This window comes from Carcharhinus amblyrhynchos, chromosome 3, assembly GCF_965287045.1.
Source record: "Carcharhinus amblyrhynchos chromosome 3, sCarAmb.v2.hapA, whole genome shotgun sequence".
In the NCBI taxonomy this organism is placed as follows: domain Eukaryota; kingdom Metazoa; phylum Chordata; class Chondrichthyes; order Carcharhiniformes; family Carcharhinidae; genus Carcharhinus; species Carcharhinus amblyrhynchos.
In genome coordinates, this window is record NC_137326.1 from 100,915,578 (window position 1) to 100,928,620 (window position 13,043).

A 13,043-nucleotide genomic window follows, 5' to 3' on the forward strand; every position below is an offset into this window, starting at 1 on the left:
GCCTGAGCAGTGACTACTGATACAGAAGTTAACTGCAGAATAGTAAAAGCAAGTTCTGCTTTCGGTAGACTGTGCTCCACTGTATGGGAACGTTGAGGAATCAGCCCAGCAACAAAACTGAAGGTCTAGAGTGCCAGATGGCAAGACAAAGTACCAGACATTGAAGTTCTCTCTAGAGCAAGTCTACCATCAATCCACACACTGCTGATGAGAGCACAGACCCGGTGGGCAGGGCGTGTCATCTGTATGCTGTACGAGCGCATATCCAAGCAGCTCCTTTTCGGGGAGCTCTCTGCTAGAAGATGCTTGCGTGAGGGGCAGAAGAAACGTTACAAAGATACACTCAAGGCCTCACTGAAGTCACTTGACATAGTCACGACCACCCGGGAAATGCTGGCACAAAACCGCCCTGCCTGGCGCTGCCTCATCCACAAGGGCTATCAAGCTTACGAAGCAAGGTGCAATGCTGAAGCATAACTTAAGTGCGAGCTATGCAAGTCCAGACCCACCAACGCAACAACTACAGTGCCTACACAAGTCTGCCCAATATGTGCCAGGACATTCTGTGCCTGAATTGGCCTGATCAGTCATCTTTGGACACACCACATCCAACCTCGAAATGACTAATGATATCGAGGTCCTCATCGACAACGACGATGGACGAACAACATCAACAAGTTTGCATATGTAGATTCAAACTAATATACAACAAGTTTTTTGAAAGAGATGTTCTCTGTGAAGTAGAGTACAAACTGAAAGTAAAATAGCAGCCTGTGGCAACACCCTAACGACATCATCATCGAACTATGTGATCAGGTCTTAAAGCAATCACTCAACCCTTTTAATTATAATAACAGCAGACAGAACAGGTTGAGGGTTTTCAAGGAATCATTCAAATTTTATTCAGTCTGCTCTCAAACAGGAGGGCAGCAATCCATTGGAAGTGGTGGTGACACTATATGAATGGCATAAATTCACCTTTCTCAGGATATCTATCTTCCTCACCACTACCTTTAACCAATATCAATCATGGTTCCAGAAAGCCAGTTTGACAAGTTACACCGGCAGCAACCAAAACTTCAGGATCCTCATTGTCTTGATCTCCTAGATGTGATAGGCTACAAGTATTCCAAGAAATCCCACATGAGCAATAGCAGCCTACTATCAACTCTTCTGAAGCCACTGGGGGCTAGTATGGTTGGTAAACTCAGCAAAAGTACTATAGGTTGATCACTGGATGACAAAATAATTCCTCCAATATTAATTTTGAAATTAAAATCACCCCCTTTGTTACATTTGGGATTTAGTTCTATAGTTCACTTTTATTAGTCTGCAAGGTTAGTCTGTATTGTCAGAATATCATTGATACCTAGATTACATGAAAACTCTGAATCTTTCTTAATGAAGAATCAATGGAGTAGTAGAGAATGTAAGAAGCTTTCTGTCACTTTTTAGATAAGGGATTGGGGTGATAATTAAAAACAATGCTCCAATCAAGTGTTGCTTGATATGTTCTGCTCTCCCTGTAGTCTTCATCCCCTTAATTCATTCCTTCCTGAATTGATGATACCTCTTTTAATTTGTATGCATCCTTCAACTCTAATCCTCTTTGCAATGAAAGGTTGTAGTGTGCAGCATTCTGCACAGTGATGTGGGTCACATTAGCTGGGTTATATTGTAAAGAGCCTCCAGGGTGATTGAGACTCCAGAACCTGTATTTCAAAATATCAATGGAGTGTTTTGATTTTGCTGGTAGTCCCATGGCTTTGATTGTGTTGTTGGGGTATGGTGAGAAAACAGAGGGGTGTCATCAGCTACATGTGCAGAGAAACAAAAGCAAAAAATGCTGTAAAATCTAAGCAGATCTGACAGCATCTGTTGAGAGAGAATAGAGCCCACACTTTGAATCTGGCTGGTCCTTTGTCAGAGCCCTGCTAAGTTATCCAGAAAGCCGCCATTATGTTTTAATTCTGCATCAGTTAAATCTCCTACCTTTCAATCTCCTAGCAGACTCAATGGATGACTCCTTGGAAATGGAGGATACCCTCGAAGAATGTGGTTGAAAACTGTGAAAAGCCCTACCACAGATACATAGAAAAAGTACAACAAAAGCTACATGAGAATGTGTAATTGAGCAAGCAAAGGACTTGAATAGATTAAGAGGTGGCCTTTAGTATGCAGCAGTAAAAGTATTCTGAATGATAGTGGTGTTGTGTCTTGATTGCACTGTTTGGAGTACAAGAAAGGGGAGGAGGTACCCAATATGGCCAGAGTTCATAGCTCCCAGAGATGCTTGTGAGACAGGCATGTTTCAGTTAAACAAATACTAAACAATGCTGAACATAATACACCCACCCCCCCTCTGTCCCTTCCAAACACAATCCATTCTCACAATCATTAATCTTCCATTTCACTGACAACTACTGGTTGTCTTCTACTCCAGACATACTATTTACCCCAAAGCTGATCCAAAATTTAGCAGGTGTGAGGCGACAATGGAAATAACTCGATAATACAGAACTGAAATAAAGTTTATAATGCCTAAACATTTACAATGAATTTGATACTAAGACACTCCATGGGAGCTTCACCAACGACTACCCCAGGACAGACATCAGAATGTGGGGGGGTTCTGACTAAACAGGGTGGAGAGAAAGAGGGGGAAGGAATGGGAGGACCTCAAAAACAGTACCCACTTCCCTGTGCCCTTTTCCTAGCTTCTCCCTCATGGGCCATCCATTCTTCCCTGCTAGCCAGGTACTGATGTGCAGTTTGTTACATTTCAGTGGACACTAAATGACTAATGTGAGCCCTTTCTCCAACCTGTTTAAATTGATAGACTGATTATGAAGGCCACTGCAAAGAACTAGCATACACTCAGGTGCCTGCCATTTCTGATGCTCCATGCAGGTGGCTATTCTTACAATGGGGATAGACATCAGTGCAAAGGCATGAGATGACATGGCATTATGATGGAGACCACTTCTTCGATTTCTCTCCAAAGAGGACATGCCACGGCTGTTTCTATCTCCAGATGGAGGGTGTGCATGAGCCACGTAATAGTGCTTCCTCAAGGACTGCTCAACCCACTCTTACACCATCTTTTGCATTATTTTTGAAGGAGATGGAAGGCATGAATTAGAACTGACAAGGCGAAAGGGTTCAAAGTTATAATTTTGCAGGTGATCATGTATCAGCTACACATGACACCAAATCAATATGAATTATTGATTTGTTCCATTTGGCAGTGTGACATGGAGTTCTGTCATCAAGTATCTAGGGGACAACATCTCTCCACCTTCAACTGCCATTAACTCTGACAATCTGTTGATTTCTAATGCATTATCCTCCAGAGTTGTCAGGGGGGAATATTACTGGAGGGAATCCCACCATGTTGCTTTCCTGTTTCTCCCTGATCTTCTGTGATTTCTTCTCTTGCAAATAGAGAGTTATGAGTGTAAAAAATGGTTTGTGATGAGAGGATGGAGGGTGACTCTGAAGGATGTGTGTGGTATGGCATTAAGACGAAAGTGGGGTGGCTGTTCAGATGGAAATGTGAGGAGGTGCCTTGAGAAAGAAATGAGGAGAGCAGTAACTTGTGTTGGTCTATGGGGTGCTTTGTAGATGAAGGTTAATGAAGTCAGAGTGAGGAGTTTGGTACTTGAATGTGGCATGCCACTCATCATTCCTGCTCTAATGAAGTCACTGAACCTCTTGTGGTACTCTATCCACAATCAAAGGACCACACTCCTGCTGCTTAAGTCTTCAGCTTCTTTTTGGAAACTGTCTGTGTGGAGTTTGCATGTTCTACCCCGTCTGCATAGGTTCCCTCTGGCTGCTCTGGTTTCCTCGCATAGTCCAAAGATGTGCAGGTGAGGTGGATTGGCCATGGTAAATTGCCTCTTAAGTGTCCACAGGTGTCTGGGTTAGTGGGATTAGTGGTGCAAGTATGTAGGATTACAGGGATAGGGCCTGGGTAATATGCTGTATCAAGAATTGGTGCAGATTCAATGCGCCGAATGGTCTCCTTCTGTACTGTAGCGTTTTAATAATTTTATGAATTAAAAAACCACTTCACTAACTTTCAGATTCCCAATCTGCTATGGGGCTCCCCCAGTTGAGCGAATCCATATATTAAAATTCTACAACAGGAATCCAAAATTGAATTCTTCAGACATTAAGTTCAGCACAACTATCCAGTACCATAAGGATGTACATTATATGATTATTTTTCTTATGAAAGTGTTTTATCGAAATGACAGAAGTAAGATTAAAACAAACTGCAGAGTTGGTGTGCACTGAATGTTTGAGCTGTGACTGCATTGAACTTTACCAGAAGTGGAATTCACTGAGCTGTCGTGAATAGTCTTACTTTTTTAAAGGCTTCTTTCTTGCTGCTTATGAGCTTCAAGCATCTGAAACTGAGAGATTGAAAACCCAACACTTTTTTCGTTGGTGGTTGAAAATAAGCCCATCAAGAACATCACTGGTGTAAAAGTTGGCCCCTTTTTGCCTAAAAAGGCTTCTCAGAAATTCCATTTTCACATGAGTATATCCAGTAATTGAATTTGTGTCTTGACTTCTGTTGTACTTACGACTAGATACCCTATTCCTGAGACTAATCAGGAAGGTCTTTCCTGTGAGCTTTGGGACCCCAAAGATGAGACCAAATAGGGACTACTGAGTCCACACTTGCTGGGACTGAGATTGAAGGAGTTATTTTTCTGATAGTGGACTCCTAATTGGCCACCTCCGTACTCACAGTCCTATTAGGGATGATGGGAAGGCTCCCAGTGCTGCTTGTCCAAAATCAAGACCGGCTGCTCTCAAGCCTTGACTGTCTACTGGGAGAGATGGACAATAGATCTTGAGGACGTCTCATACTGGAGACACCCTCAGAATATAAATTCAAACTACAAATTCAGAGGGGCCAAGAAAGTAGGTCCCTAGAAATGGAGGGTAAATCCCTGATAGCTGTGTTTGGATTGCTAGTGCAGTCTTTGTAGCCAGAGGATCTCCCTTTGGGGGATGTTATCTTCAACTCCAATGGCCTCCCCATGTAGAATACAGCAGTTTCGTTCTCCACAAAATACCAGCAAGCCAGAAAACCCGCCCTTAATTGTGGCATTATTTGAATTGATTGCCTATCTTCACTTAGCAGACATCTGATCTTGCGCCTGTGGGAACTTCCCTGGTGATGGAAAACGCAGCTATTTTCTCCCACCACCTCTAAGCCCCTCCACCCCAGGGTTGGGAAAATTCATTCCTCAACAGACTCTACTCCCTGCCAGTATAAATTTGAATTTGGCTACACTTTTTATACTATGGCTCATGAATAAACTTTGTAACAATTTCTCGATCTTGTATTTTCATAACAATTTAGGTCATTCCTCTTCCATTAATCAACTCTTACCTGCCAATAAAGCTTGACATGCTTGCTGATGTTCTGCTCCTTTGCTCCATGCAGCCAATAAATGTAATCAGCAATCATAGCACTTCTAATGATTAAAACAGAATGTACAAAAAAAAGCTATACTTAGTACTCAAACCTGCAAGACCAGAAATTTTCCACTGCTGTTTATGGCTATTGTATTTTGTGAAGAGTATTTAACCTTTGCTTGTATATTTCTAATTGACAATAGCCCAAAGTTTTATATTTCTCTGTCAATATATGCAATTGTGAACATACTACAAATTATGAATTTTTCAAACAATTAAAATAATAGTTAGCCAATAAATTTATTTCATTACTCAGTCACCTGATAATGTTAAATAGGGTTATTACCATTCTACCCACCCACTCTGACTGTGTCTGAAAATTAATGCCAAGGTACTGTCATTGGACCTCAGGTCTCAATTCAAGCTGCCATGAACAGCCATCTAGAGAAGAATAAACCAAGAACAGGTTGCTGCTAGCAACACAGCTAGTTGAGCTGGTGATTGGGAGATATGATGCTGTGCAAATGCTGGTGGTGGTGCAGGAAACATATGGTTCGAGGTGCAAATAGGGTGGACAGCAGCATGATGCGTGCATAGGGAGTGGAGAATAAGTCTGGTTTGTGGCATGTTTTTTAAATGTGAGATTGGAAGGGACATTCCTGTTTCTCTTAACTTCACATTCTGGTAAGTAAATTTCAAAATGATTCAGCAGCAGACTGTTGCAAGGTCTGGTTTTACTTAGCACAGCCGTGCCATCATCAGCAGCTCAGGGCAAACCAATCGAGCAGTGGAGCTCTAAAACAAGCATTAAGCACCTTAACTGTATAGGCAAAAGCCAAACGCTTGTTTCAGACATGCCTTGAATGCTTATTATTTTCCTTCACTAAGATGGCACATAGTGATGGAAATGTGCATGACTCCCAGCCGGCCACATTGTGGTTTGCATAAGTCTGTTAAAAAACAGGCACAAAAAAAGGACACTGCTACAGTGAAACTTACAGGAAAATGTATTGAAAGCGATGGGCCTCCCAAAACAAAACTAAATGTCCAACAGGTGGAAAAGCAGGAGAAATTCCTGCCCGTTTTTTGGGTGTACTCACTGCAATGAATCTCCAACAATGTGTAATGCAGACTGCTTCAGAGAGATTCATGTCAAAAAGTGGTGGATGGAGCCTATTCCCGCCCAGGAGGCTGGCAGCATAGTGTTCAGTGGGTACTGCACATGTGCCAGTCTGTCAGTGAGAAGATTGGCGCATGTGCACTGCCCCGCCCCCATTACCAGCCTCTTGATTGCTGGCCTCCGATCACTGGCCTTCCTGATCCACCCCAACCGATTGTTGGCCTAACGGACAGTCCCGGCCAGCCAAAATCTCCTCCCCAATGACCAGACCCAACGCCCCAATGATAGAAACATAGAAAATAGAACATTCCAGCACAGTACAGGCCGTTTGGCCCTCAATGTTGTGCCGAGCTATGTCCAAACCCAAGATCAAGCTATCCCCTCTTTATAATTCTGGAGTGCTCATGTGCCTATCCAATAACTGCTTGAAAGTTCCTAAAGTGTCCAACTCCACGATCACAGCAGGCAGTCTATTCCACATCCCAACTCTCTGAGTAAAGAATCTACCTCAGACATCCCTCTTAAGTCTCCTGCCATGAACCTTATAGTTATGCCCCCTAGTAACAACTACATCCACCTGAGGAAATAGTCTCTGCATATCCACTCTATCAATCCCTCTCATCATCTTATAAACCTCTATTAAGTCGCCTTTCATCCTCCTCTACTAGAGAAAAGCCCCAGCTCCCTCAACCTTTCCTCATAAGACCTCCTGTCCAAACCAGGCAGCATCCTGGTAAATCTCCCCTGCACTCTCTCCAATGCTTCCACATCCTTCTTATAATGAGGTGACTAGAACTGAACACAACATTCCAAATGATGATCAGGTCTGACCCACCCTGATGGTCAGGTCCAACCCCCTCCTTCCCCCCCATCGACGGCAAGCCCCGATCATCTTCCTCCCTTTCCAACAGATCCCACTTGCTGCATGGCAGCAGGTTTCATCCCCAATCCCCAAACGTCCCAGAATAGGCTTCAACCACACCTCCCCCCAGCATGCCACACCTCCTCTGACCCTATCCCCTTGGCACTGCCCAGTGCCTGATGGGCAGTGCCAATGTGCCCCTTGCACAGTGTCAGGGTGCCAAGCTGTCACTATCCAAGGGGCAAGCCCACCTTGCCCCTGACCTCCCAGGGGTGTGTCAATGGCCTCTGCCCCATCAGCAGGGTAAGTCCGCCTGTTTCCCATTAGCGGGGAGCATTGTAAACCTCGCTGGTGGGAACCACTCCCGGCAGAGAGGAGGTGCTAGTGATCCTGGAGAATACTGTCTCCAGAATAATCATATGGAAATTGTAATTTAAAAATCTTTTAAAAAAGCAGCTACAAGACTCGTGAAAGGCTTTTGTCTCCTAGACCGCTGTGCTATGTGAGCAGTGCAGCAGGCAGAGAAAAACCCGGCCATGGTGTCTGAAAAAACATGATAATGGAATTTCTCACCCTGTTCTCTAACCCTGGCACAAACACACGTCGTTTTAATCATGAAGTTTAGCTTTTGACTTTTTCAGCTTATCATGTTGTGACCCAGTGCTAATCATTCACAAAATATCAGTCGCACTCATTTTTTAAGAACTAAGTTTTAGTCTCTTATAGTAAACTCACAGAACAAGTTTAATGGTGCTGCAAGTAGTTTTAGCTTTGACCAAAATTAAGCTTGAATGGCAGCAGTTCAGGAACTTCTCTCCAATTGTTCTAATAATACTTTGAAAATTTTACAGAATACAATTGAACGTGACTTCTGGTTGGGCCTCTTGTAGGCCCCAAAATTAAAAGGATATAAAAAATAACTTAAGACAGCTGCCCAAATATTCTGTGTGAATTGTGAACAAATAAATCTTTTGGCTAATAAGGGACTTACAAGTGCCACCTCACAGCAACTAAACACTGCTCCATTCTTTCATCATAAGCTGAAAAAGTCAAAAGCTAAATTTCATGGATAGGGGCCTGTCTGAATATAAAAATGACCCTATCTTCAAAATTTGTTTCAGGATTAACAACCTTTGCAAGTGGTGTAGCTGAAATGTGAAATTTCAAAGTGAGTCCGAAGTTAAGCGAAGTGAGAATTCTCTCCCTTATTGGGAACTAACTCTGGATTTAGCTTACATTTGAAAATGCAGCATTATTTAACAGTGAAACCACTTTAGACCAATGCTGTACTTGTAGTGAAAATGCCTGTCTATTTTTAATCAACACCACCCCTCACATGCCTCCCCTCTCCACCTCCCCATCCCCACAGATAGATTTGCTTATTTTACTTCTCTTAACAGTTTTGGATTGTTTCCTTTACCTGTATTTATTTTGTAAGAATAGTGAACATACTAGTGCTTGAAAGCATCATTATGATTCTATTTCATGGATTGACTTGATTATATTTTACCTAAATTGCTATTGTGCGTTGACAATACCATCAATAGTTAACACTTTTATGGTGCTAATATATTTTCAAAAAGCTAGTGAACATTAATATAAAGCCGTGCTTTACACTGAAAATTACTTTATTCTGTTATTGGGATGAAACCACTAGCTGAATTTTTAGAAGACAACAGAAGGTATTTAAAAAAATAACTTAAACAGCAGCTTCTAAGGTAGCTGTTATTTGCATTACTACCCAGGCCCCAGTGTTAAGCCGTCTGGAAGAAACTTCAGAGGAATGTGAACTATTCAGTGCGTTCACAAAACAAAGAAAAAAAATCATCCACCCATATCTTTAAATCATCCTGTTGCAGAACTTGTAAAGCTAGTTGAACCCAGTCTGAAATCGTCCAAGTCATCCATCTACTGAATCCATATACAACTAACTTTGCTGGACCTCCATAGCCTTTCCTCCCACTTTGTAACTTAGCTGTGTACGTACATGTGATCTGTTGAATGCATGTGTATATGAAACTTGGAGCATTTTTATTATTTCCATTTGGATAGGTATAAAGTACAATAAATACTATTTTCTTTCTTTTTAATAAACTTGCAAGGAAACCTGTTTGTGGCTTTTAAAAGTCACAGTACCTAAACAGTTAAGCATTCACTGAATTAGTAAGCATGTTTTTCAAACTAGTTGTGGTCAAATGAGATTTGAAAAGAGAACCAGCCCCTTCCAAGGACCAAAATGCTGGCAATTTTTTCTCTTTCTTCTCCCATATACCAACTGCTCCTTTCTGTGAAAAATCACAGAAATATAACCCAAAACTAAACAAAATTCCCACTGATGTTAAAACAAGTTGGGATTTTCCCCACACACAGCGGTGGGTGGGCAGGGGGGAGGGGGGTTGATTCTCTTAGTTCACAGCGCAGTGGGCTGGGAAGCTCAAGCAGAGACCGTGTAGTGAGCTTCTTGCAGGGCGACATGGCCTCTGTGAGTCTCTGGGCGCTGGATTTCCAGCGCCATCAGCTCTGCACAAAAAAAAATCGGCGTGGAGCTGTATTATTTATTTCAATTAGAAGTTGCATCTTATTAGCTAGCCTCTTCCACCCCCCTCACCCCCATCAGGAGTGTTACACTCAAATGGGGTTTAAAACAGCTCCCAGGAGATTGGGACTGTGGGATGGGGGGTGATTGAGATCGAGGCTGGCCGGGGGAGGGGGTGGTTGAGATTGGCCCGGACATGTCCAGGAGGCCAGCGAGCAGAGAAGATGTCATAGTTTCTCCACTCTGAGGAAGTACTGGACGATGAAGGTACTCCGTCCTCTGCGTCCTGTGTTTGTCTTCTGAGGAGGTTGGTGCAGTTTTTCGCTGTGACACATCAGAACTATCCTATTCTTATGAGGGCATCTTACAGCGTCTGTAGGTGGCTGTTGCGATCCTCCTCATCTGAGCAGATCCTGTGTATATGCAGGGCTTGTCCGTAGGGGATGGCTTCTTTAACATGTCTAGGGTGGAAGCTGGAGATGTGGAGCATCGTGAGGTTATCCGTGGGCTTGTGGTAGAATGAAGTGCTGAGGTGAATGTCCTTGGTGGAGATGCGTGTGTCCAAGAATGCAACTGATTCTGGACAGTAGTCCATGGTGAGTCTGATGGTGGCATGGAACTTGTTGATGTCATCGTATAGTTGTTTCAATGAGTATTCGTCATGAGTCCAGATGTCAATGGATGTCTTGGCACTCTACGCCAGCATCCCTCACGACAATGGCATTGCTGCAACTGCCTCAGTGCTCAACGCTGACAACTGCCAATCTCCAGATGCAATTCTACAATTCATCTGCTGCATCCTGGACCACAACGTCTTCACCTTCAACAACCAGTTCTTCATCCAGACACATGGAATAGCCATGGGGACCAAATTCGCACTTCAAAATGCCAACATCTTTATGCACAGGTTTGAACAAGGCCTCTTAACTGCACAGGAACTTCAACCGGTGCTACACGCTAGAAACATGGATGACATTTTCTTCCTGAGTTTGTGTTTTTAAATGCCCTGTTTGTGAAACAAGTCCTCACTCACCTGAAGAAGGAGCTTGAGGCTCCGAAAGCTAGTGCTGCCAAATAAATCTGTTGGACTTTAACCTGGTGTTGTGAGACTTCTTACAATTCTAAAATGCACAAGGAAAGACTAATTGCAACATGTGATTTTGAGGTCTATGTGAGCAGAACAGATTGTCGTTCAATTTCTTGTTGGCTCTGATTACAGCAATCAAAAAATGTTGATCGTACATGCACCTCAGATACAAACCATCTGAAAATTTAAATATTCTTTCATAAAAAGCTAATTTGACAAGTTTAACCTTGTTCTATTCTGCTCAATACTAGATTGAAATTAGACTTATTTCAAACTTTTATTCAAATATCTACCATTATTTCACACTTCTCTAAGTTCCCTTACCTTGCAGCTTCAGCATATCGTTCCAAACAACGAAAGACTGTGGCTTGACGAAGGTGATTACGGAAGTTAATTGGATTCAGGAGTATACTCCTTAAAAAGTGCAAAAAATGATGTATTAGCCTTTTACAAAACTGACTAATAAACTATGTCTGGGTTTTACTAAGTCAGTGTATGTTTTGGCATATTGTAAAATATTTAAAAATGATTAGTGTTCCCACAGATTCCAACTATGGATTCATCTAAGTCTGTAATTAAGTCTGTTTCTGATAAAGTATGAAGGATTCACATAATTTACTGATATAGAAGCAGTAATCTCATTCTTCATTTTATTAATGTAGAAAATTCTAGTAGTGTTGTTTTCAATATGATTACTTCTCCTGGCATTATTTGACATCGAAAAAAACTTGAAAGTGAATAACATATTGAAAGACAGCATGCATTTCTGTTTGTCTCAGAGTTTCTGCATTCTAATATTAAAAATTATTTGTGTGATAAAGTTTAACCAACACTGGTCATTCATGCCCAACAGCTGACTAGTGCAACAAGGTAATAAGAAATGTGGAGGAAACTTCAAATGCCTGCAGTGTGTATAACAATGATATGATGAATTTACATATAAGGTACCATTACACCTGAAATTCAGTAGACATGATAGTACCAACTATAGGGTCCCAATTAGTAAGGCACCATTAATGCCCAGTGGGTGTTTGATTCCTAAACGAGTAAACAATTCCATTCCACAACCCCTATGCCCCCACCACTCCCCATGCCCTGCCAATTCACCAAGGGATGAATTATGGAATGTTGTAGGAATACCACTATTCAAAAGTAAATGAGGTTGGATCCAAAAAATTTGTTAGGGTTTGCACCAGGTCATTATCACCAAATGAAATTCTGGATGATCAACTTTTGGAGTAGGTATGCAAAATAGTGGCAATGTAGGGAAATCAGAATTTTATTTGCAGGCCTAGGTATAAAGGTGTTGCAGCAGTTCTTTCAAGGACAAACTTCTTAGTCAAATTGCATAAAGCTTTAGCTCCAACTTCGTGGCAAGACAGGAATAATTATATCAATCAATAACAATCAATAGCGTTTACCTGTGAGCATGATTAAGAGCTAAGTCTGGTCTTCTCATGCGCAGGTAGCAGGTTACAAGCTTAGTTTCAATAAAACTGGCAATACTTGAAATCTTTTCATAAGATGCATAAAATGGGTTTCCCAGAACTGCTCCTTTACTACAAAGCTATACAAAACAAAATAATATTCAGTTTATATTAGCAATTAATTATAAAATATGAAGAACTGTCATTTTTGATAACACTCAAACTCTATAACACACATATAACCACTTAATCTTTTCTACTTAGATTCCCAAACAGCAGAGTACAAATCAAAGTCACACTTAGGTTCAGTACTCTGTTGAATTCTGGTGACAGAGTGTCAACAACAAAAATAGCTTGCATTTGGATAGCACCTTCAATGTAGTGATACCTCCAAAAGCTGCTTCACGTGAATCATTATCAACCAAACCTTGACATCAAGCCATAAAAAGAGATAGGTGAGCAAAAGTTAGTTAAAGAGTTAAGTTTTAAAGGAGAGGAGATAGTGATAGAGATGCAATAAGTTTAGGGTGGGAATTCTGGAGTTTAGGGATAAGGCCACTGAAGATGCAGCC

At 41.7% G+C, this 13,043-nt stretch overlaps 1 protein-coding gene across 1 annotated transcript in view; it reads right to left on the minus strand.

The window, feature by feature from the left end:
- The window catches only part of LOC145341236 (spermatogenesis-associated protein 16-like), a 118,023-nt gene that overhangs the window by 86,095 nt on the left and 18,885 nt on the right, over window positions 1–13,043 (minus strand). Inside the window, exons 2-4 of the mRNA XM_080186162.1 lie at window positions 12,466–12,611; window positions 11,369–11,458; window positions 5,414–5,498 (exon numbers count right to left, since the gene is read on the minus strand). Of these exons, the coding sequence (XP_080042288.1) occupies window positions 5,414–5,498; window positions 11,369–11,458; window positions 12,466–12,611 (321 nt within the window). The remainder of the gene's footprint in view (window positions 1–5,413; window positions 5,499–11,368; window positions 11,459–12,465; window positions 12,612–13,043) is intronic.